General features: G+C 42.8%; 2 protein-coding genes across 3 annotated transcripts in view; both read right to left on the bottom strand.

The window, feature by feature from the left end:
* Window positions 1-1,868: 1,868 nt before the first annotated feature.
* On the bottom strand, window positions 1,869-12,319 carry pks1 (polyketide synthase 1; the record flags this gene model as incomplete). The annotated part of the gene is made up of 6 exons (XM_084326759.1): window positions 1,869-7,358; window positions 8,210-8,391; window positions 9,308-9,511; window positions 9,732-9,892; window positions 11,966-12,119; window positions 12,259-12,319. The coding sequence occupies 6 exons, from the start codon at window positions 12,317-12,319 to the stop codon at window positions 1,869-1,871; spliced, it is 6,252 nt and encodes a 2,083-aa protein (XP_084182885.1).
* A 1,376-nt stretch (window positions 12,320-13,695) lies between these two features.
* The window catches only part of LOC311237705 (ATP-dependent zinc metalloprotease YME1L1-like), a 34,408-nt gene continuing 23,580 nt past the window's right edge, over window positions 13,696-24,523 (bottom strand). For both annotated transcript variants that reach the window (XM_084325671.1, XM_084325672.1), the window contains exons 13-18: window positions 24,100-24,255; window positions 23,272-23,423; window positions 17,881-18,007; window positions 17,048-17,121; window positions 16,353-16,439; window positions 13,696-15,658 (exon numbers count right to left, since the gene is read on the bottom strand). In XM_084325671.1, coding sequence (XP_084181797.1) covers window positions 15,518-15,658; window positions 16,353-16,439; window positions 17,048-17,121; window positions 17,881-18,007; window positions 23,272-23,423; window positions 24,100-24,255 — 737 coding nt within the window. In that variant the 3' untranslated portion in view covers window positions 13,696-15,517. The remainder of the gene's footprint in view (window positions 15,659-16,352; window positions 16,440-17,047; window positions 17,122-17,880; window positions 18,008-23,271; window positions 23,424-24,099; window positions 24,256-24,523) is intronic.

The raw sequence follows: 24,523 nt of genomic DNA, 5'->3' as shown, positions 1-24,523 counted from the left end.
GTACAATTAAAGTAGTTTTAACTGTTGAAGTCTTGGAAGGTTTGAGGTGGTCATATTATACATAGAATCCATCCACAGAGTTTTTATTTTTAAGTGGAGATGAATTGATAAAGCTGTTTTGTTGGAAATTATAGTTGATACACGTGCATAGTCATTCAACAGTTAAAACATGCAATAAGAAACCATTATTGGAACAAATAAAATACAAGCATTGGCTATTTGATAAATTATGTTACAATGAGGAATATTGCTTTGCTTGGTGTTAAAGTGGATATTATGTAATATGTGCGCGACAATGTGGCACTGTGGCAACATACCAAGCAAAGAAATTGTGGTCTTACTGTAAAGTATATTTCTTTCAACTTTTATATTGAGTTCTGCCAGTATATGGTATGTCAATTAGTTTCCTCAATCCAAACGTTGGCACTTACCCTGTCACTCAGAGAGAGAAATGCATTTCAGATGTTTTATCTATTATCACCTCCTGGATTAAAAACGAATTCAAATGAGCAGAGCATTTAATGCATTCTAATGGTTTGGTTTGGTCCAACCTAATCCTAAAACACTACTGTAATGTTATGTACTGTACATTACAATGTGAATGCTGAGCTGACCAATGTGCAATGTTCCCTTCTTGCTGTGAATATTTTGCATACTTGTTGGGGATTTATATACTGTGCTGAGGTCCAAGTCTCAAGATACAGATTACTAAATGGAGGTGTGAGTTCCTTCTGCAAACTACCCCCCCCCCCCCATGAATGAAACAAGGGGAAACAATTACAAAATATATTTTATTATTTGAAACAATACAATGCATCCCTAAAATCAAAACATCAGTGTTTGTTAAGTGTGGTATCACTGGCCTCCATCTGTAACAGCTGAGAGTATTTTTGCAATTAAGACTTTAAGCCGACCAACAATATTCAACTATAATCTCACTCACCCACAGAATGCTGCCACAGCCAATAGTATGCAGCTGCAGAACCGCAGAGCAGAGCCAGCGGCGCTCTCAGGGCGGCGCTCTGACTGCCCTGCTGTGAGGGCCGCTCAGCAGCGCCACCCACCCAATGGCTGAATTGGAGTATTGCACTGTGCGGGCGCGCCGCCTTGTACGTATATATTCTCTGCTTCGAAGTGGTTATGCTTTGGCCCTCTTTCGAAGTGGGTTATGCTTAAGAGTTAGGGTTAGGGTTAGGGCTACTCCAATTCAGCCATTGGCTGGGTGGCGCTGCTGAGCGGCCCTCACAGCAGGGCCGTCAGAGAGCGGCCCTGAGAGCGCCGCTGGCTCTGCTCTGCGGTTCTGCAGCTGCATGCTTCTCGCCACAGCACTCATGGAATGAAATTACTTGTGTATAGATAACATTTACTGTAGCCACTAGATGTCGCACCAGAGCACCAGCATGTAATTTGATCCAGCCGGGTGCATTCCATGATTGAAAACTTTATTAACAGATTGCAGAATGGGTACAGTACGGCTCAATACACACAATTGTTAAGGGGATGCAGACCAGAGAAAGACTTTCGTCTTGTTTACATCAGGGTCCCCCATGGGGAAATGGGAATACAAGATGTCTGCAACATGTATTTTGAATCTGCAAACATTTTAAAATGATCAATTAAATCATCAATAATGTTTTTTTTATTCCACACCTTTCTAAAAGCTCTGGATGTCTTTGTAATGATCGAATCCTTTTCTAATGACCTTTATATACAAATATTTTTTACAACAATGTAAAGACAGATATACAAATATACTGTACACATATAGTAAACACTATTTAGATGATGTTTTGTGATTTTCTTTAACTTTTTCACAACAGAACAGCACTGCTTGCTAAAATGACCTTAAAGCATTTTCAAACAACCTTCTACCCACCCTCTCTCAGAATTGTCACTAGTGTGGTCAGTGTGCTGTTTGGGTCCAGTATTCTAACCAGAGGAATATTCACACCTGTCTCTTGGAAAATATAGTTCTGCAGAGTCATAGCCAGCATTGAGTCAATGCCCAGTGCACACAGAGCCGTGTCATCATCCAGCTCATCTAGGCTAACATTGCTTACCTCGCTAAGCATTGCCCTCACATTGTCAAGTATGGAGGATGAATGCTGAAGCTTGGGTTCAATCGTTGCGTCATCTCTCAGTTCCATCTCCGCCAAAGCTGACAAACGCGCTCGGAGCGATGCGTTTTGCGAAAGAACATGCTTGTTCAGGTTTTTGAAGTTGAATTTACATACAACCTGCTGTGGGTTGTTCATTAACAGACACTGTTCAAGAGCCTCGTGAGCCTCACCCACACCCATAATCATCATCCCTTTTGCCTCCAGGAACCTTTGGAAATTGCCTTTGTTCAACAGGAGCCCAAGGTTCAGAGGACCCCAGTTGATGGACTGTCCAGCAAGTCCAATGTTTCTCCGGTAATGACACAACGTGTCCAGGAAGGAATTGGCGGCAGCATAGTTACACTGTGAGGCGTTGCCGATAAAAGAGGACACAGAGGAGTAACACACAAATAACTCCAGCTTGTTGTGTAGTGTTGCATTGTGAAGATTCAGCGCCCCACTCACTTTTGGTTGCATCACTTTTCGGAAGAGGGACGGGTCAAGTGTTTCAATCAACGCGTCGTGTAACACCGCGGCACTGTGAAACACTCCTTTGATCGGACAAGAAGGGAACTTTCGTCCGATCTCTGTGATCGCCTTTACCACTTGCCCGGACACAGACACGTCACATTGGACATGCATGATTGACACCCTGTGTCTTTTCTGGAGCATCTCCATTTCAAATTGCACATCGGCAGACGGAACACTTCTCGACAATGTTGCTATGCAACCTCCACCCTTGTGAGCGATGAATTTGACTGTCTCAAGTCCCAGTCCTGACATCCCTCCGGTAACGATGTACACACAGCTCTGCTTAAAGAGTTGCCTTTTCCTTGTAAGCAAAGGAATATCAGACACAGGATAACCAGATCCCTCAGGGTTTAAAACGACTTGCTGTACTGCCTTCGCCGCAAAGTAGGACTCAACGTCTGCATCGGGCTGAGCTTCTCTCCAATTTGCAGATTGAAACGTCTCCATTTTCAGAGGTAGGGACACTGTATCCAAGCCTAGTGACCTTAGCCAATGGAAAATCTTTGTTTTCTGTGCTTTGAGATTGGCTCTCTGGAAAACATTGGCCACGTTCAGTTTTAGTACATACACATGTTCACTCTCTTGTGCTAACACGTTTTCTGAGAGTGTGGATGACGCTTGATTGTTGCACACAAAGATAAAATGTCTGTCTGTGACACCACTTACTACTACCCCCTGAAAGGACATATCAAACGGAGGCAGAAATACAATGGTATCGCACTGTTCAATGCTGAGCAGTTCCTCTCTGAACTGTGGCCGCGAGACAACGTTCCATCCTGACCTGTTTGCTGTCACAGCTAAAATCTTCAGCAGAGCAGAGGCTGGATTGGAAGAGATGATGGCCAACCTTTTCCGTAGTTTCACCAGAGGTGGCGTTCTGTGCAAGATCTCCCACGCCAGCACGAAGGAAGACACGCACGGAGTCTCTCTCAGAAACGGGAGCTTCTTTGTGCTGTAGCATGCTGCTTCAGGAATAACAATCTTTGAAGTTGCAGCTGCTGGATAACAGGCAACAATGTGATCTCCCACGGTCAGTGTGTGGATCTCTTTCCCTACAGCCGTGACAATGCCACCAAAATCTAAGACTAGGAGCTTGTGGTTCCGAGATGTGTGTTTGCTCCAATACATTGTATCACCGAAGTTCAAATGTGAATCACTGACAGGGAAGTAATCAGATGAATGCACACATACATTCAGTAGCTGAATCTCAACGGACTTCCCTGGGACAAGATTTCTGTGTGCATCACAGGGCACAGCTGACAGGCTTGTCATTCTATAGGGATCAGCAGTCTGTAGAAAAAAGTCCCTCCTATCACTCAAATTGATAACCCCATCACAATAAGGAGTGGCTTTTACTGGGGTCCGCACTATTGTTGTTGTTGATGCCTGGCCATTGCTGATCATGACCTCTTGGTGTTTGCAGGTGTTTATTACATGAACTAGTGTTTGGATGTCTTCACTAGTCACAGAGGCAAGGTCAATCAGCTGAAAGGAGAGACCCGGCATCTCTGCTGCACAAGCCCTTGTCATACCAGACAGCACAAAAGCAGGACTGACATGGTCTACAGTCTTCTCTGCTGACCTGTAGGTTATGACCCGGACGGTGCAAGAGGGTTCGCTCACTTTCAAGGCTAGAATGATCTGGCGAAATAGGTCACAGCAAGTAACCAAGCATTCCAGAATCTTCTCAGATGACAGATGGCTGAGGTCCTGGACGCCCCAAATGAACAGAACCTCCTCTAAATCCACATTAGTGTGAAGAGTGTGAAGCACCAGGTCTGGAAGTTGGTTTGACAACCAGTGGTCCCTACTCGCAACAAAGGTCGATCCTGGGTGTACATATGGTGTAAGTGCTTTAGCAATACCTAGTTTGTCTTCAAAAACCATGGCCTTTGGTTTGCGGTTGAAGTCAGTCCCATCAGTGACTGGGACGATTTCACTTTGGAAAAACAGTGACTCAGCTACATTTGAGCAATGGCCTAGAAATGAGATTCTCACTTGTTTTAACTCCACCAGTACATGTCCATCTCTAGTGGAAAAACAACCACATACATCAAGGAAATCTGAGGTCTCCTGAGTTGCTCTTAAAAACATGACCATTTCCTCTTGCAGTGGTCCTGATGCGGTTATACAACCAATCGCTGAGGGGAATCCATGCCTGGTCGTTAGCCCTCCCATAGCGACCACAGCGGTCATTTGCAGGAAGTAGTCCAACACCACAGGGTGGAGGAAGTATTCATGAAGCTGTTTTAAAATCTCACCAGGGACTGTAATAGCTGCAACAGCCTCTTTGAATTCACATCCAAACTGCACATCTTGGAGCTGTCTGAAAACAGGGCCATATTCAAATCCTGCTTGAGAAAGGATAGAGTAAATCTCTTTTCCCTTGATAACCGATTTACACCGTTTGAAAATGGCATCGAGAGAAATGGCTCGTTCCTCGACCGCAGCCTGCCCGTTTGTAAACCTACATGTGCCAGATGCATGTGTTGCAGAGGAAGACTGTATCTTAAACGCAGTCTCATTCTCTGCAGGTTCCAGTGTGATTTTCATTTCATGAGAGGTTGCACTGAGTGTGAACACACTCTGAAAGCTCACACTAAGCTGGAGGGAGGACATGGGCATCCTTGGCCGTGAACTAGCCATAATGGATGAATAAGCTAGCTCAACATACAAAGTCCCAGGCACAATGGAGACATTCTTGTTCTTGTGCTCCCAAAGATACGGCGCCGTCTCGAATGAGAGAGTGCATGTGTGCCCTTTATTCCCGTGCTTTGTTCGGGACAGCAGTGGATGGTGAGAGGAAACTACTGACTCCTTTCCTTTCCTCACAGCGTCGGAATAAAACTCTCTCTTGACGTTATCAAACTGGTAGGTTGGGAGAGATGTCTGTACAGTCTCACTGCCAGTGTACAACTGATGCCAGTCAACCTGGAGGCCAAGTTCAAATAGTCTTCCCACTGTGGACAACATCGTCTCGTGATCTTTCTCTGGCTGCGCTGAGGAGAGGACTAGGGTGTCATTTCCCAAAGTCTCCTGAATGTTTCTTTGGAGAGCCCCGCGCGGTCCGATCTCCACAAACACCAGGCTCCTCTTTGGCGGCTTGTCTTTGCTTACTGCTCTCAGCGCTCGCTCAAATGAAACTGGCTCCCTGATATTCTTTGCCCAGTACCCTCCTGTGGTGAAGTCACCTTTTGAACACTTGTTGCCAGTCACTGTTGAGAAAAGCTCACACTCTGGATGCTTCGTAACCAAAGAACCAATACTTTTCTCAGTTTCACCCACTATGGGGTCCATCAAATGGCTGTGGTATGCAGCCGGAACATCTAACACACAGAGGAACAGGTTTTTATCTGTATACAAGGCCCTCAGCTTCTGGTGGAGGGTGTTGATAGCATCTGCATCACCTGACAAAGTGCAGGACTCTGGGCTGTTGACTGCTGCTAGACAAACTTTCCCAACAAAGACGGAGAGGATTTCTAAGATCTTTGATACAGCCACATTACCGACAACAAGCATTTTCCCCCCTGTGACCTTTGCCTGGAGAGTACTGCGGTGGTAGATGACCTTCACCGCATCCTCGAGAGACAAGAGGCCAGCACAGTGAGCGGCAGCCACCTCTCCAACAGAGTGCCCAAGAATGGCATCCGGTTTGACACCCCAGTGCTTGAGGAGGGTGGCAATGCCAACCTGAATAGCAAAGAGGAGAGGCTGGACAACGTCTGGCTTGTTGAAGTCATCATTGTCATAGTCCTCTGCAATCTTTTGTATGATGCTAGTGCTTTTGTAACTCTGGAAGAGATTCTCAACTTCTCTAACCTTCTCGCGGAACATAGGCACCTCTCTGAGAAGTTGCTTACACATGCCTCTGTAGGCAACCCCATTTCCACAAAACACAAAGACCAGCTGAACGTCTATCTTTGTTGGCTCAAGCTTCTTGTTCAGTGCCAACGTCAGCTGATAGTCTAAATCAGAGAGGGACGATGTAAGGAAGGCTTTCCTGTACTTGTGTTTGTAATGGCTCCTCCTACACGCTGAGGTATATGATAAAGCTTGTATGTCAGCTGTTTTATTCATGCTAAGCCTCTGGTGAGTGTCTGTGATAGACAAGACTAACGACTTCATGGAGGCTGCAGACATGATAAACAGTTGGTGACAACCGTGAGTCATCAGTTTGGGTATGGCAGCATTCCTGTACTCCTTTACAATTGCGTGTGCATTTGTACCTCCAAAACCAAAGCTGTTGATCCCAGCTAGCCTCCTCGATGACCCAGTTGTCTCCCATTTCTCAGCTTCAGTGGGAATATGTATACTCAGAGCTTTCACATCTATGCTGGCACTATCTTCAGAGTAGAACACAGAGGGAACAATGGTTTCATGCTTCATCATTAAGAGTACCTTAATTAGCCCCGCCACTCCAGCTGCAGACTCGGTGTGGCCAATGTTGCTCTTCACGGAGCCAATGCGGAGTGTCTCTGAACCAGGCGGTTTGGCTTTGGCAACGGCATTTGAGATACTCCCTGCCTCTGTCGAGTCTCCGATGGGGGTTCCTGTCCCGTGAGCCTCTATGTACTGGACACTTGCAAGGTCAGACTCTGAGTAGATTCTGCGCAGCAGCTCCTCTTGTTGAACCATGGAAGGCTTGGTGATTGGTGTGACTGTGTGGCCATCTTGGTTGACTGCTGTCTTGCTGACGACACCCCAAATGTTGTTGAGGTCTCGTATGGCCTTTGTAGAGGAACATATAGAATCAGTATTTATTTGTAATTACATTTCTTCTAGAAATGATGACAAGGCTCTGCCATCGTTTAGAATCAGACACAGACTAGCTTTTCCAAGCAATATTTTTCATTTTAAAAGGGCATTTAAAAGGATACAATTCACTTTTAACTCATTGGTGGGCAATCACTAGGAGGTCTGCTCGCCTCAAAACCTATAGTTTCCCGTAAACGTGTAATTACATATAAACGAGTAATCGCGATCGCCGATGGGATCATTGGAATTATTCTTTTTGGAGTACCTTCTGGCTAAGGTAAGGACCCCCATGTCTATTTTACCGAACCTGAAACATGTTTCTGTAACGATCACAGTGTCCTATTTTACCAGACCTAAACCAAGCGTTTTCTAACGATCGCATTTTTGCCCCCCCCCACCCCCCCTTGATGATTTTGTGAAGGCACATGTGTACATGGTATATACCTTTGATTTGGGAGTATTTGGGGTTTCAGGGGATCAACCAGAATGATTTGGGCTTATTGCATATAATGCGTCTTATCTCGCGATCTATGGAAAAAGACATATTTATGGCTTAAAACCAATTTCCGACAATTAGTTAAATTAGTTAGTAAAAATTCAGAACAATTTGATCATGGATGGAAAACTGGATCTCTTGACGTTATCAGTATTCCATGGATCAAAAACCTTCAACGCGAATGGTTAATTTGAATTTCAAGGACTTTTTAAGCACCTTGTTAAAAAATTTGCTGTTTTCAAGGAATTCCAGGCCTTGACTTTTGTTTTGTAAAAAATCAAGCACTTCAATAACCGTGTGCGAACCCTGTATAATGTAGCCTACTTACGCTTCTCAGCGGCTTCAGCAGCACTACCCCACAGCCCTCTCCTCGGCCATAGCCGTCTGCTCTGCTGGAGAAGGGTTTGCTGGTGCCATCAGGTGAGATCATCTTCGCCTTGCTGAGAGCAACAAAGACTTTTGGCTCCATGATACAGCTGACACCCCCGCATACGGCCATCTCACAGTCTCCTGATTGAACAAGAGGTTATAACGTGAGAAACAGACACGAAGAGTACTTCAGACAAAGAACCATATACTCATAAACCATAAACCTCCCAGAGTGGGAGGTTTGAAGGGTCAAAGTGGGTATCAAACAGGAGGGAAGACTGTCAGGTTTTAAACTGTGGATACCAAACAGAGAAGGTAAAGACGACTTTAAACTGTTAAACAGTAATCCAGAACTATTTTATTGCAGGATTTTATATGTCTGCACTTTATGTGCTAATTTTATCTTACTCTTTTTATTATTGTCTATTTAAAACTGAATCAAACCATAAACAAGGTGGCCTGTTGGGATGTTAGATCCTAATGTGAAAAACTGTGATTTTATGTGCTCATTTTATGCCTGTCTTTTTTCTGCTGTGAAGCACTTTGAGCTGCAGTTTCTGTATGAAAGGTGCTATACAAATAAAGTTTATTATTATTATTATTATTATTATTCTATACAGTAACTCTGTTTCAAGTCTTCAAGTATTATCTAAATATGGTAAGTTAGAGTGATGTGTTCACTCATAGTTGAGTTTTTGTGATATGTCACATTCACCCTCCAAGTAATTTAGATTAAATTCACAACTGCAAATATGGACTGTCCAAAAAAATAAAAATACTAATATGGTTCTTCAGTGCAAGGGTTCTATTAATTATTATTATTAATAATAATAATAATAATAATAATAATAATAATAATAATAATAATAATAATAATAATAATAATAATAATAATAATAATAATAATAATAATAATAATAATAATAATAATAATAATAATAATAATAATAATAATAATAATAATAATAATAATAATAATAATAATAATAATTTGTCATTGAATATTGTATGTAAATTGGTTTTGGAAGAGACAATTGTAAATTGTAAACTGCTGTACCGTGTTTGATCGCCTGGCAGGCAGAGTGCAGAGCGACCAGCGAGGAGGAACAAGCGCTGTCGAGAGCAAACGAAGGTCCCGTGAGGTTAAAGGTGAAGGATATTCTGTTGGCAGCTACACTCATAGCCGTCCCTGTGCCGTTGTAGTGGGTTATCGCACTGGGATCGTTGTTTAGAAGGGTTTCATAGTCCCTGTTCATGAGACCTGCAACAATATATTAAATACAGTACACATTATACAATATAAATAGTACCTTTATGAGATTGGACACCATCAAAGGTTTGTGCTTCAAAGATGTGCATACTGTTTAGATTGTGTTGATAACCTTGTCATGCAGCATAGGAAGGAAGGTGATGTTGGTTACTGTTTAGATTGTGTTGATAACCTTGTCATGCAGCATAGGAAGGAAGGTGATGTTGGTTACCTATATATACTCCAGTTCTGGTGCCACTTATTTTCTCCATAGGTGTCCCTGCATCTTCTAGTGCTCTATATGTACACTGGAGCAGGAGCTTCTGCTGAGGGTCCATGAAGTCAGCCTCAGCCTCAGTGATGCCGAAGAACTGGTGGTCGAACTCGTTAAACCTTAAAGGAACACGCCAACAGTTTGGGAAATTAGCTTATCGTCCAGAGAGAGAACAAGAAGATAGATACCAGTTTCCTCTCTGTGTGTTCAGTAAAAAGCTATCTGGCTGCATGTTAGCCTAGCTTAGCACAATGAATGGAAGTGAACGTGACCAGTTAGCCTAGGCATTGTCCAACTAACACATCTCCCGAAGGCTAACCGGTCATGTCCGCTTCCATTCATTGTGCTAAGCTAGGCTAACATGCAGCCAGATAGCTTTCTACTGAACGCACAGAGAGGAAACTGGTATCTATCTTCTCGTCTCTCTCTCTGGAGAAGACGGTAAGCTAATTTCCCAAAATGTTGGCGTGTTCTTTTAACACATCCACTGCCGGAAACGCTTTAGAGCGTTATTGCCCGCCATGCGTTGACCGCCAGACCTCGCTGTACAGCGTTATTGAGATCAATATTTTATTTTTTCGCCATGGCATTCATAATTCATATATACACCCGCGACGCTCCAGCTGGACCCTATAGGTGACGGCAACGACGGCTCAATACCGCCGCCTGGTGGATGGTCGGGCGAGTTACACTCGCTTACAGGATATGGCTGCTGTGCGTCGATTAAATTCATCCGGCCGTCACATATCGTTGCAAGGCTCCCGACAGACTCAATGTACATAATGGATGGCTTTCTAAACTTAATAATCGATATGATTTCGGCGTTTATTGCGAAATACAAACCGGAAATGGATCTAGGTGATCGACGTCGAATAATTGGGATCTTTCTCCTCCAGTATCATTGGCACACGGTAAGGGGACACTAACGTTATTTTCAACCCAATTGTGAGTTTCCTTGTTTGCAAACCATCTGATCAATATATCCACCCATACTACATAAAGCATTTACTGACAGATAAGATAAGATATTACTTTATTAATCCCCTTGGGGAAATTCCGATGACACACACATATCAAGGAATTATAAACGACCCCCCCCCCGCCCTTTCCTCCACGCATGATGAAGCATAACGTATACCGATCATATACAGTTAAATTTTTTAATATAGCGTGTATAGGGGGGAAACGGCAATCGATAATCTATATATGCGTTTAGGCCTATAACTCACGTTCTAGGAATTACTGCAGAAAACGATAAAAACATACTTATCTTCTAGAAGGTATTTTTGTATGAATGTATGAATGAAAAAGTATAACGTTCCCACATCCTGAACGATAGATAATCGATGTTGAATGGGCCATAGTAATGTCAATATAGCAATACAATTTAAAAAGTTATAGCCCTGCAAAGAAGGTGAGCCACTCCATAGACTTATAGCGCTGGCAGAGAGGGGCATTAGATGGGTACAATGCCCGGCGGGCATTGTGTTAACGATGGAGGCGCCAACAATTAATATACGTATTTGAATGAAGGGAATGAATGAATAGTTCATTTCGAACAATATAAAATAATCAAGAAATAAAAATTAAAAAAATACAATGATAATTTGCGGTGAAAGAAAAATACTAAAGTAAGATAAAATACTAAACAAACAACACAGTCTCTTTTCCGAAGAGGAATAGGAAGAAGCAAGATGCTTATCAGGTCCTTCTCCTTATTGCTATTAACCCTTAACACATTTTCTTTCTTCTTCAGTCTTTCGTCTTTTGATATCAACCACTCCTACATAACCAAGTGACAAACAAAACTAAATTATCTGCAAACAAAATCACTTGATGATCAGTCAATCGATCAAGTTAATATACAGTCATTACTGTTAATGAATAATACGTTATTGTACAATAGGCTACAGTCCATCCAGTATCTTTAGAAAGCAAAAGGTATATGCTCACTAGAAACAAACAAATACAAGTCAATAATATCAACATCTCCATTAATGAGAGTTACAACCTCCCTCCTCCTTACGGTACCTTTTAAAAATCGCTCTTTTGTATTTCATTTTGAACTGTATGATGTTTTCGTCATCTAATCTATTCTATCTATTTATGTTGCACAGGGATATTGATTTTCGGAGAAGACTAGAACGATGCCTCTATTGGACTGAATTCTAAATATCTCGTCTCGTACTCACCCATTTATGAGAGCAGCTTTGGTTGTTTGTGTCTTTCCAGGCTTGCGGTCATCTGGATCATACCAGTAAGTGCTGTCAAACCTCTCCACCGGAATGTCTACAACACAGTTCTTCCCCTCCAATAGAACCTTCCAGAAATTGTCCAAGCCCTCACCTAAAATTGAAAACAGCATTTAACTAAACATACCGTATCTTTATATATAAATATACGTATTAAATACATATTAAACTGAACAAATCACAATTTTAATTCGTTTTAAAATTCCTTTCAGCGCTTCATGTTCATTTCTTACCTCCTGGGAAATTGCATCCAATTCCAACAATAGCTATGTTGTCTTCTTCCATGTCCTCCATCATTTATTTAAGCGGTGGAGCTGACATAAGGACCTTGTAATCTCAATGTCATTCTATGACTAATGCTGAGAGTTGAACCTCCCTAAAACACAATAACACATAACATAACCCTGATGACAATCATGGCTACATCCTGACTGGTGTATCTGGTCTCAAATAGAGGATTCTACCTCCATGCCTCTTTATAAACACCTGTTGATGCCACCAAACAAAGGGGGCAGAGCAGAGACCACATCAATAGACAGGCTTGTTAGATCTCATTACTAGAAGCACTAATTGCTGGTTAAGATGCAGAACCAAAACTAGCAGTTCAAAGAAAATAAAAGCTTTTTGTTCTGTTTTGGTGAAAAGACATTGAATACTGATCTTTGCCTTTCTCTCGTTGGCAGCTTTCAAACTCTTCTGTCACTGGTCCTTCTATGTAAGGCTAACGGAGCCAAAGGGATGTGGTTACATCACTTGACATCATGATGACACCGTTGCTAACAGATCATATCAACACACTAATAATGGCGATAGAGCCTAAGTAGGCACTTCTTGCTGACCAAGTACAACTTTGTTTCAAGTACTTACTTTAATACAAATTAATACTTTGCTTGATGAAATGACCATTTTTACTGTGTTTGAAAGCATTCTCATACATGCAGAGTATTAACTTTCAATCTAATAAAAAACCTACCTCCCACCATTTTATGTAACCGAAATAAATACATAATTTGATGATGGTCAAATACCATGACATCTGTGGCCTTCATAAATACAGAGTACTTATTTAGTGTAAGTATTTTAGCCTAGTATAAGTAGTATTTTAGCCTGGTATAAATAGTATTTTAGCCTATAAGGAGTAGTACTTTAGCCTGGTATAAGGAGTAGTATTTTAGCCTGGTAAGTAGTCCTGGTATAAGGAGTAGTATGTTAGCCTGGTATAATGAGTAGTATTTTAGCCTGGTATAATGAGTAGTATGTTAGCCTGGTATAATGAGTAGTATTTTAGCCTGGTATAATGAGTAGTATTTTAGCCTGGTATAATGAGTAGTATTTTAGCCTGGTATAAGTAGTATTTTAGCCTGGTATAATGAGTAGTATTTTAGCCTGGTATAATGAGTAGTATTTTAGCCTGGTATAAGTAGTATTTTAGCCTGGTATAACAGCCAATACCAAATACTGGTATTGGTGAACCTCTTAATTTTCTCTTTGGGCAAGACGTGTAATTCTGACGTTGATGAGTTCACCCTCTGAATGATCAACGATCAATGTAATACAAATTAATTTTCCTTTTGTCAAATAACTTCTAATGATATACAGTAATTATAGGATTGTATCCTTTGAAGGTGCCATTTCTACAGAAAATCATGTAAGAAGGACTTCAGGGTCAATAATGTTTATGTTTTATTTTATTTCAGCATCTACAAAGGTCCATTTCCAATTTTGAGAAACAGACAGAAGCAGGAACCAGATACACACTTACATTATAAACACTTTCCCTCCCACAGTTTGAGCTTAGAACAAGACATGAGGGCCTACCACTAATTCAGAGAAAAAGAAAATGATACACTTTGGGCACATAAATAAATAAAAACATACAAGGTTCTATTCTGTTCAACAGCATATAGTAAATGCCAATGAATTTATTCTGGTAAAAGAAATGGAGCAATGCTTAGAGCTCAACACGAAATGATGTATCTTATCAGGATTTGAGCATAGTAATTTGGAACATTCTCTATGTTAATTGTAGTTTTCACCGATCTGTAATACAAGATATTGATATACAAATCAACTGTCATCATCGATATAGTAAATTGATCGTTTTACCTCATAAATTTGATAACATACCAAATATGAGAATCTATTGTACAAAACTACAACAGAAGTGAATTGTGATCAGGTTTTATGGCTGTCTGTTCTTGCTGAAATTGAACCATCGAGGTGACCAAATCAATGAGGTTCCTAAATCAAAAGCATACAAACAAAAAAGGGGCAAACTCCCAACAGCGGTTAAAAAGATCTGGCATGGCGAATATGTATTCCGTCCAACTAAATTGGATAGTGCCGTCATACTGTTATTGAAGAAGGGGAAGTCTGCTGTATAGACCTGGGGAGTCCAGAACCCACCTGGTGGTTCCAGAGTTTCTCAAGGTAGAGGGTTTATATGGTTCCACCTATTCAATTGGTCTGACGTTTGACAGGAGCAGAGTTGATCATAATTAACCGTTTCACTACCACACTACATGTTAACCCGTTCACTACCACACTAGAGATGGTTAACCGTCTGTAGTGTGGTAGTGAAAGGTTAACCTTCTGTAGTGTGGTAGTGAAAGGGCTAACCCTTTGTCGTGTGACAGTGAAAGGGTTAACCTTCTGTATTGTCGCAGTGAAAGGGTTAACCCTTTGGTAGTGTGGTAGTTGAAAGGGTTAAATGAGATCTGCGTTTTTACATTTGAGAAAAACGAGTCACAGGTACAAGACTGTACCTGATGCAAAACTACATCTTTCCAGGAAAGGGTTAATTGCATTTGAAGACCAGTCTCGTGCAAACGCTGTGGACAACGTTACGAAACCAAAATAGTCAATATAACATAATACACTATTGGAATTATATACTGATGATTACATAACTCATTCGTTTATAAACACTGTATAGTTTTCAACGTTTTAACGATGGCTGAAATGCAAACAAAGATGACGCGATAACCAATGAGAATATAAAGGGATACAAACGTCAGAGCTGTTGTGCCCTGAAGATTGGTGAGGTTTATCTTTGCTTATGGGTACTGTAGTAGTTACCATGGAAACAAGTAAAGATTACGATATAAAACACATTTTCTCAAAAGATTAAGTAAAACATTTACCTTTATTGATTATATAACAGGATAAGAATTCAATAATCTATACCTCCGTCAAAGATTATGAACCTACGGTACATGGTTTGGCTGTAATACTAGATCGTTTTTATCTTCAACGGGTGGTACTGGCTACCCAATCACGGGTGGAACCTCACTCCCCAGGTCTATAGCAGAGTCACATCAAAATGTATAAAACAAAATGTGAATATTGGCTAAAGCATAAATTCATTGTCTCATTTACATTAGAAATGAGAGGAATAGAGATAACTGAAGAAGCTACGTGGTCTCTGAAAGGCCTCCAGTCCACTGCAGGGCTTTGTATGTAGACCAAACAGAAAAGAGTCTGCCAAGGCATCTAGTGGTCCAGGGACTGTCCCTCCAGAACCAACTTGATCTCTTTGGCGTCCAGTGTTTCATACGTTAGCAGGGCGTCCGCTAACTTCTTGTGCTCGTTGCTGTACCTCTTCAGGAGGTTTTTCGCTCGTTCGTAAGAGTCCTGGATGAAAGGGGGGAGGGGAATCAACTAATGAGGAGTTGTGACGAGTCGACAGTTGTGACAAATTATTGTAGCTCTTTGTGTAACACAGCTATCAGCTTTGAGAAGATTATACATTACATCTGTAAAACAACATAGAACTAGAATTGTGCAGATGCCACAGTTGTAAGACTTGTACAGGGTTGATGATTACCCATGTTTCTTTTTCCGGGGATGCAGAAAACTCAAAATGTTTTTGGAAAGAGGTTCATGACTTGACTGCTAAAGTTGTGGAAATTCCATTGGACATTACACCTATACAGTATTTCTTTGGTACTGAATTAGACAAGACATTAGAAATATGTGAAGAGAATTGGGATAATATCATATATAGCTAAATAAAATGTATCCTGCTCAACTGGAACAAACAAAGACCTCCCAACACTTGACCTCTCCATGACACTTGCAACTGAAACAGCGTACATATACTTTGAAGAACAAGGAATACGTCTTTCTTAGAACTTAACCCCTCATGCACCTCTGACTATCCACCAACCTCAGTCTGTTATGCCTTGATTACTTGAAATGTAATGTGACCATAGATATTTTTTTATTTATAATAATTATTATTATTACTTGTATCATTGTAAAAAATTATCAATAAAAAGATAATTGAAGAGCTGAAACTGTGGTTGTTTTGTGGGGAAACGCTCACCTTCAACAGGACCCGGACCTCCTTCTCGATGGCGGCTTGCGTCTCGGGGCTTTGCTTGGTCACCTCAGTGTAGGTCATGACCCCGAGCTGCAACAAAGCACCACAGAGCCCAGTCTCCCGTTAAAGAGGAACAACAGACGCCCTTATGCAAGAGCCACAAAGAACTACTGAGCTGTAAAACTCACCAGAGTGCTGCGAGATAGTCAAGAAACCATAGTAAGAGTGAGAAAAATATATAATTACACATGGTGGAGGATTTGGGGTTGACCGTGTGTGTTAAGTAGGTACACTGTTGAGTGGTAGCCTATTCTGTAAGCACAAAACAAGTTGAAATCGCTTCCAGTGGAGGAGTTTCAAGTTAATGCGCTAAAGTAGATGCATGTTGCATATTATGCAATATTTAGACATAAATATTTAGACATAATGTACTTACTTTCCTTTGTCCACATTGTATTATGTTAAGAAGAGCCGTGCATTGAGTTAAGTAGAAAAAGTAGTAGCGCTGCAGGTTCATTAAGAGCCAATTCAGACCACGGCCAGAGAGGGGGATTAGGGAGGGGGGGGGGGTAAAGCCTGGAATGAACCGTATGACCGCTCACACACGAGCTCACCCCCGACATCTCTGCCGTAATGTGCAGAAAGCCTGAGAACTGCGAAGGGCTGAACGGGAAATGCTCTCCTTTCATGTCTCTTACCTTGGCGCTCATTCCGAACCTGGTCACCATCATCTTTGCGATCTTGGTCGCTCCGTCAAAGTCGCTCGATGCTCCTGAAGCACAACGACAGCGCAGAAAGGTTGAAACTTAATTTTAAGCAGATATATACCGTACTATGAACTATTTTTTGCCGAACCACTGCTGCCTGGGCGCAGTGATTTCATCACCTCAAAAGCCCAGTTTTTCAAAAAGCAGCAGGGCTTTTGAGGTGATGAAATCAATGCACTGCGCTGCAATAAAAAAATAATCAGAGTATATTATCTGCTTAGAAAACGATAAAAAAAAATATAAAAAAGTCTCCACGTGGTAAATACACAGGTCACAGCATGTTTACAGGAACGTTTTGGAGTTGTGTTGTCAATATTATAGAGCACATTTTTAAAACCTTAAAGAATTAACAGTTAATAGCATCTCTCCTTTTGACTGCTTGCCATATCTTTGACATCCAGCCGGGTGACTGGTTGTGTTTACATTCTTTATCACTCTGACATGCAAACCAGGAGTATATGTGACCAGACATCATACAACATTTGCAAATTGACTTTTAGATTAAACCAAGTTGTATAAACGATGCAGTGATGAAAGGTCTTTCCCAGTGGAGTACTAAAACACATTGTCATTTTATGTTGTGGGATGAAAATGGAACAGTTCCTGTCTCCTAAGTGGGCAGGACTTTTACACGGGTGCTATTTGTGACGTCTCAAACAAGCTTGTTTTTTACGCTGGATAAAGCATATTGGTACTTCAATAAACAGGATTGGGAAGATGCCTCTTTGAACTGTAATGAAACTAGTCTTACGATACCGTCTTACCAGTAGTGATGTAGTCGTCACCAAATATGAGCTCCTCGGCCACGCGGCCGCCCATGCTGACGTCCATCTGGGCCAGCAGCTGTGCGCGCGTCTCGCTCCAGCGGTCGTTCTCTGGGAGCATGGACACCTGGGAGAAACAGACAGAGAGAAGAACACGTTAGCTTCAGGACCTTGGTATATACTCTACATGGTGGATATAGCAACAACACTGGTAAGTGAGAGAACACACGTTAGCTTCAGTTTCAAGTTTCAAGTTTCTTTATTAGTTGTCATACAGAAGTACAGAATACTTTTATACAAAATGCTTCTTTCTGTTTCGCTCCAGAGACTGTGCTAGGCAAAAATAGATAATAAAATAAGTATAGGAAGTATAAAATAGAAGTCAAGTACGTAGACAAAATGTTCAGTATATACATACAATGCACTATGTAGAGTAGAAGTAACTGAGTTACCATACAATATACTATACAGTGCAAAGCAGAAGTGGGATGAGGTACAATTTAGGTACAATATAATTTACAGTAAGGTGTAATGAGGTATGGGTTGTAGTGCAAATTCTTTACAGATAAATATAAAGTGTGCTTAGGTGTACTAAAGTGGTTAAAGTGGGTGCTGCAGTGAGTTGTATGTTTAAAGTGAGTGTGTGCGTGTGGATGTGTGTGCTGTGAGTGCATTTGATGGTTGTTGTATAGTGTTATTGTTCGTTGAGCATCCTGATGGCCTGGGGATAGAAGCTTCTTCTGAGTCTCTCTGTGCTTGCCATGAGACTCCGGTATCGCTTGCCTGACCGCAGCAGTTCAAAGAGGCAGTTGTTTGGGTGGCTCGAGTCTTTGATAATTCTCTTAGCCTTGCCCATGCACCGCTTGTTGTAAATGCCCTGGAGAGTGGGAAGCCCCGCTCCAATTGTGCGTTCGGCTGAGCGGGCCACTCTCTGTAGTCTGCTACGGTCTTGTGCGGTGCTATTCCCAAACCAGGAGGTGATATTGCCAGTCAGGATGCTCTCTATTGTGCATGAGTAGAAGTTCTTAAGGATCTTCTGACTGACTTGGAACTTCCTTAGGCGTCTGAGGAAATAGAGGCGTTGTCGTGCCTTCTTCACAACACTGTCAATGTGTGAGGTCCATGTCAAGTCCTCGGATATGTGGACTCCGAGGTACTTAAAACTGTTCACTCTCTCAACCGGTGCCCCGTCGATGCTGAGGGGGCTGTAGTCCCTGACCCCCGACCTCCTAAAGTCCACAATCATCTCCTTTGTTTTGCTGATGTTCAGGGAGAGGCTGTTCTCTTGACACCATCCCGCTAGAACCTTGACCTCCTCCAGGTAGGCCCTCTCGTCGTTTGCAGAGATCAGGCCCACTACTACTGTGTCGTCAGCAAATTTGATGATTGTGTTGTTGTTCCGCTGTGCCACACAGTCATATGTGTACAGGGAGTAGAGGAGGGGACTCAGAACACAGCCCTGGGGGGCCCCTATGTTGAGAGTGATGGATGAGGTGCAGTTGCCTGCTCTCACCACCTGGGGTCTGCCCGTCAGGAAGTCCAAGACCCACTGGCAGAGGTCATAGTTCAAGCCCAGGTCCCTGAGCTTGGCTATGAGTTTGGAGGGGACTATGGTATTGAATGCTGAGCTGTAGTCGATGAACAGCATTCTCACATAGTTCCCCTGCCTCTTGTCCAGGTGTGATGCTGCTGTGTGCAGCACATGGGCTATGGCGTCCTCCGTGGACCTGTTGGGGCGGTATGCAAATTGCAGGGGGTCCAGGTTGATGGGGAGGGAGGAGCAGATGTAGCCCTTTACTAGCTTCTCAAAGCACTTCATGGCTATGGAGGTGAGAGCTACAGGGCGGTAGTCGTTGAGGAAAGCAGGCTTGGATTTTTTGGGTACAGGGATAATAGTGGACTTCTTCAGACAGGTGGGAATGACAGCCTGTTCCAAGGACAGGTTAAATATGTCAGTGAATACAGGGGCCAGTTGGTCGGCACAGACTTTTAGGACGTGGCCGGGGATACCGTCCGGTCCTGCTGCCTTCCTGATATTCACTTTCTTAAAGGTCCTCCTCACCTCATGTTCTGTTATCCTGTTACACCTCATGTTCTGTTAGTTCCACTAACAACATGGAAAAAGCACTGGAAGACATACATCATCATGAAGCAGTCGGATGAAAAGATGAAGGGGAGCGAGTGACTCAAAGTTGGAACATTATGGTGGACAAACTCTTTCTAAAGATGGAAATAAAAGGAAGCATTGAGTCATATCTACTGGGAAATTACAAAGTACAAACTGGAGCGGTTAGGTGGTCGAGCGGAGATTGCGTTCGTCACCAGCCCCGGAGCTGTGAGCTTGGTTCGCCTGTTCGAATCCAGCTCACAGCTCCGGGGTTGTCACCAGCTTGGCTGGCCGTCTGCACTGATACAATTGGCTGTATCAGAGGGTGGGAGAAGCTGGCGGGGTGGGTCCGGGTCGTTGTAAACAGCGACTCCTACAGTTCGGTCGGGGCGCCTGCTAAGCGCAGATTGGACGTGAGGGGGATAGTGTGGTCCTCCCACACGCTACGCCCTCTCAATGAGAATCCGCGCTGCCAGGTGAAAAGAAGCGGTGATTGGCTGGACGTGTGTCGGAGGAAGCACGTGGTAGCCTCCACTCTCCCAAAATGATCTGACTGTGGGGGGTAAAGCGCAGCGACCAGGAAGGGACTGGGAATTGGCATACGACTAACATTGGGATGGGAGAAAATCGGAGGAAAATGGAGGGGGAAAAAGACCCAAAAAAAAAAAAAAAAAAAAAAAGAAGTACAAACTGGAAATGCCAAGTGGAGGCTTTTGGCCTTTTCCCCTGCCCTACGTTCTCTCCTCTCCTGCCCCTAACAGTTTTCAAAACATATGATAATTGAAGGCAAAATGACGCCATCCGAATATAAAAAATATCAGAACGTCTGCCCCAATGGCCAGCCCTAATGTACCCATCATAAAAGTGTTTTTTTAAGTTCAATATAAGCTATGTAATATTATGGCTGGAATTGTTCCCATTTCAGTTTGTTAGACAAAATGGGAACGATTCCAGCCATAATATTACATGTTAAAATAATAGCTCTACACTCCGACAGCCATCACTGATATAGATTGTCTGTTCAGTAACATGGGTCTGCCAGTAGGCTCTGCAGTAAACACAAAATACATTTCCTGGTATTCCTTCCCACTTTATCCAATCGGGAGAGAAAACTACACACTTAAAAAATGGTCTGACAAAAGAGAGAACTAAAAACTAGTTTTAAGCTAAATGTGTCTATCTAGGGTTCAACTTCTCACTCCAGATTGGATAAAGTGGGAAGGGATACTAGAAACAATGTGTTTACTGCAGAGCGGAGGGACTGGGAGACCCATGTTACTGACCAAACACTATATCAGTGATGTCTTTCAGAATGTAGAGCTATTTAACACTTATTTTTAACAAAGAAATACCACTTACAGCACCATTACACTTTGATTGCCGGAAGACGCTTTTAGGCGTCCTTCCCCGCCATGCTCAAGTTGCCGAAGACGCCATAACTCGTCTTTGATATCAATATTTCAAAAATCTGTGACCGGATTCATATTTCCCATCCGCTGGCCTGAGACCCACCAAAAAGCCCCACAGAACCCTCTAGCGGCTCAAGAGCGCCATCTGGTGGCCGATCGGCGCAATCGCCAAAGAGGATGTTACTTGGACGATGTGCTATTCACCCATATTACTTCAGGGCACTCGCTATAGGTTCCGGCACTCTAGCTCGTCACAATACATAGCGATCCGTTGCGAATAACTCGATAAACAACATGATTTGGACGTATATATACTATTATACAAGCTGGAAATGGACCCGATATTTCTATATCCCATAATAGGAAAATGTCTGTTCCACGCTCATCGCCCAACGGCGCGAGGAAGATACGGTAAGATTCAGCGTTATTTTTGAACGTGTTCGATATAAACTGCTCTGATGATCATATCACCCACACTAGATAATAATAATAATAATACTTCGTTTTATATAGCGCCTTTCAGAGGACCCAAGGTCGCTTTACATAAGGGGGGGGGGGGGGGGGGAGATAACAAGTCAACAAACATAGTGGACAGACACAACACATACATATAAAGTGAGAAAGTTAGGGGTTGAAGGCCAGGTTGAAGAGGTGGGTTTTGAGCAGTTTTTTAAATGAGTCCAGAGTTGGGGTGGTGCGGAGTTCTGCGGGGAGGGAGTTCCAGAGGGTGGGAGCTGCCACACTGAAAGCTCTGTCCCCGAACGTCCGCAGTCTGGTTCGGGGGATGGAGAGCTGACCAGTGTCCGTGGATCGCAGGGACCGTGACTGAGTGTAGGGGTGGAGGAGGTCAGTGAGGTACTGAGGTGCCAGGGCGTGAAGGGATTTGTAGGTGAGCAGGAGGGTTTTGTAGGTGATGCGGGATTTGATGGGGAGCCAGTGGAGCTGGATGAGGATGGGGGTGATGTGCTGCCAGGGTTTGGTGCGGGTTAGAACCCTGGCAGCTGAATTTTGAACATACTGGAGCCTGTCCAGGGTTTTGCTTGGGACCCCGGACAGGACCCCGTTGCAGTAGTCCAGGCGGGAGGTGACGAAGGCGTGGATGAGGGTCTCAGCTGTGGTGTCTGAAAGTGATGGTCGGAGTCTGGAAATGTTTCGGAGGTGAAAGAAGGCGGATTTGGTGAGGGAATTTACATGGGATTGATAGGAAAGGGTGGAGTCCAGGATAACGCCCAGGTTGCGGACCTTAGGGGATGGGGAGATGGAGCAGCCGTCAATGTTGAGAATGAATGATATAACGCTGCCCACTGAATTATAAACGATCCCCCGCCCATCCGGTCATCATCAGATGATACGTAGAAACTTCTAGAAGTACGTCCAATTGAAATTTTTGATCTCGCACAGATTCCTACCAAACTGTATTTCATCATCAATATAATGCATTTGGGGCTATAAATCACGTTCTGGAGAAAGCTGCAGAAAGAGATGAAAACATACTTATACTTTAGACCATATTTTACTATGAATATGTGAATGAAAAAGTTTAACGTTGCTACACAATGAACAATACATATAGGACCTTGAATGGGCCCTAATAATGGCAATCTGGCAATAGAATTTAAAAAGTTATAGCTCTGCAAAGAAGGGGAACTTATCCATGTTAAATAGAGCTGGCAACGGATGGTATATCATGAATTTGCTATTTTTCTCCACCACCTGGAAATCGTGAATAATATTGGTTCAACATGTATTTCCAACAACAACGGTCAGTCAAGATGTAATTAATTCCCTGGCTGTAGTGACGGCTGACAGGAAGGAAGTCAGCTGTAGTCAATTCTAGAACACTGACAAAATCCTGAACAAATCCATAGTACTTACATGTCCAAGAGTTGGGCCTCTGGGCATGATGGTGGCCTTGTTGATGGGCATTGCATCTTTAGTGTAGTATGCAACAATGGCATGGCCCGACTCGTGGTAGGCCGTGATGGTCTTGTTTTTCTTGTCGATCACCACACTCCTCCTCTCAGGGCCTGGAAACACAAAGAGAAGAGCGGACAAGAGGAATAAGGAGAAGTCACAGTATTTAACCTTGAGTAAATACAGGACTTGAACGCTCAAAGTGAGCCCTTCAACAAACACTGTTAGTTGTAGGCTTATATCAGATGGAGCACAAATAAGAATGTATTCTCGCTATTTAACGCACTGCAGCAGTACTCATGGACGCATTTCAGCCATAGGCTTTCCTCAGCATTCACGCTGAAATGCGTCCATGACTACTGTTGCTGTGCATTGAATAAAAATAATACATTCTTATTTGTGAGTGCTGACAACTCTGTTTGATACTTTCGCGATGCTTGGTTCGGCATCCGGTATACTCTGAAGACATTTGGGTTCACAGTTTTTTTTTTTTTTTTTTTTCTCCGAGTGGTAAACGTCCAGCCTTTAGATATCTTAATTGAGAGTTCAACGCTGTGTCTTATTTCTAGGCTTATTCCAGAACAATAGTCAGTTAAAACTCAAATTCCTGTCAAAAGTATTGAAAGACGAGACTGTTGACAGGGACCACCAAATTCTGGGAAATGTTCAGCTTGGCAAGAAGAAAAAAGACCACCAGACATGCATTGACCCGAAATGTCTCCTTGTCCAGATAATCTGTCTCATGTGATGTTGTACAGGAGGTGGGGGCGGGGCTCTCCGTCTACTCACCCATGAGGATCTTGTCCTTAGCAAACTCCAGCTCCTTCATGGTGACCATCTCCTTCCCGTCCACCGCTGCCTTCAGGGCCGCCTGGTTCACCAGGTTCTCCAGCTCCGCCCCAGTGAAGCCCACCGTGCCCCGGGCGATGATCTCAGCTTCCACCGCTGACAGACAGACAGACAGACAGACAGACAGACAGACAGACAGACAGACAGACAGACAGACAGACAGACAGACAGACAGACAGACAGACAGACGGAGAGAGAGAGAGAGAGAGAGAAAGGGATGTTTGTTGAACGTTAGCAGTGGTTGAAACAGTGGGGTCTTTCACAGTGAAGAATATATAATATAATAGTATTGGTCCAAATCTAAGACAGACAACCCCTCAATTTCAAGCCAATATATATTTTTTTTTAAACAAACAAACATGAA

This window comes from Notolepis coatsorum, assembly GCF_963971535.1.
Source record: "Notolepis coatsorum genome assembly, chromosome: 12".
Lineage (NCBI taxonomy): Eukaryota > Metazoa > Chordata > Actinopteri > Aulopiformes > Paralepididae > Notolepis > Notolepis coatsorum.
Note: the sequence above shows the minus strand (reverse complement) of the source record. Positions and strands in the feature narration are given on the sequence as shown.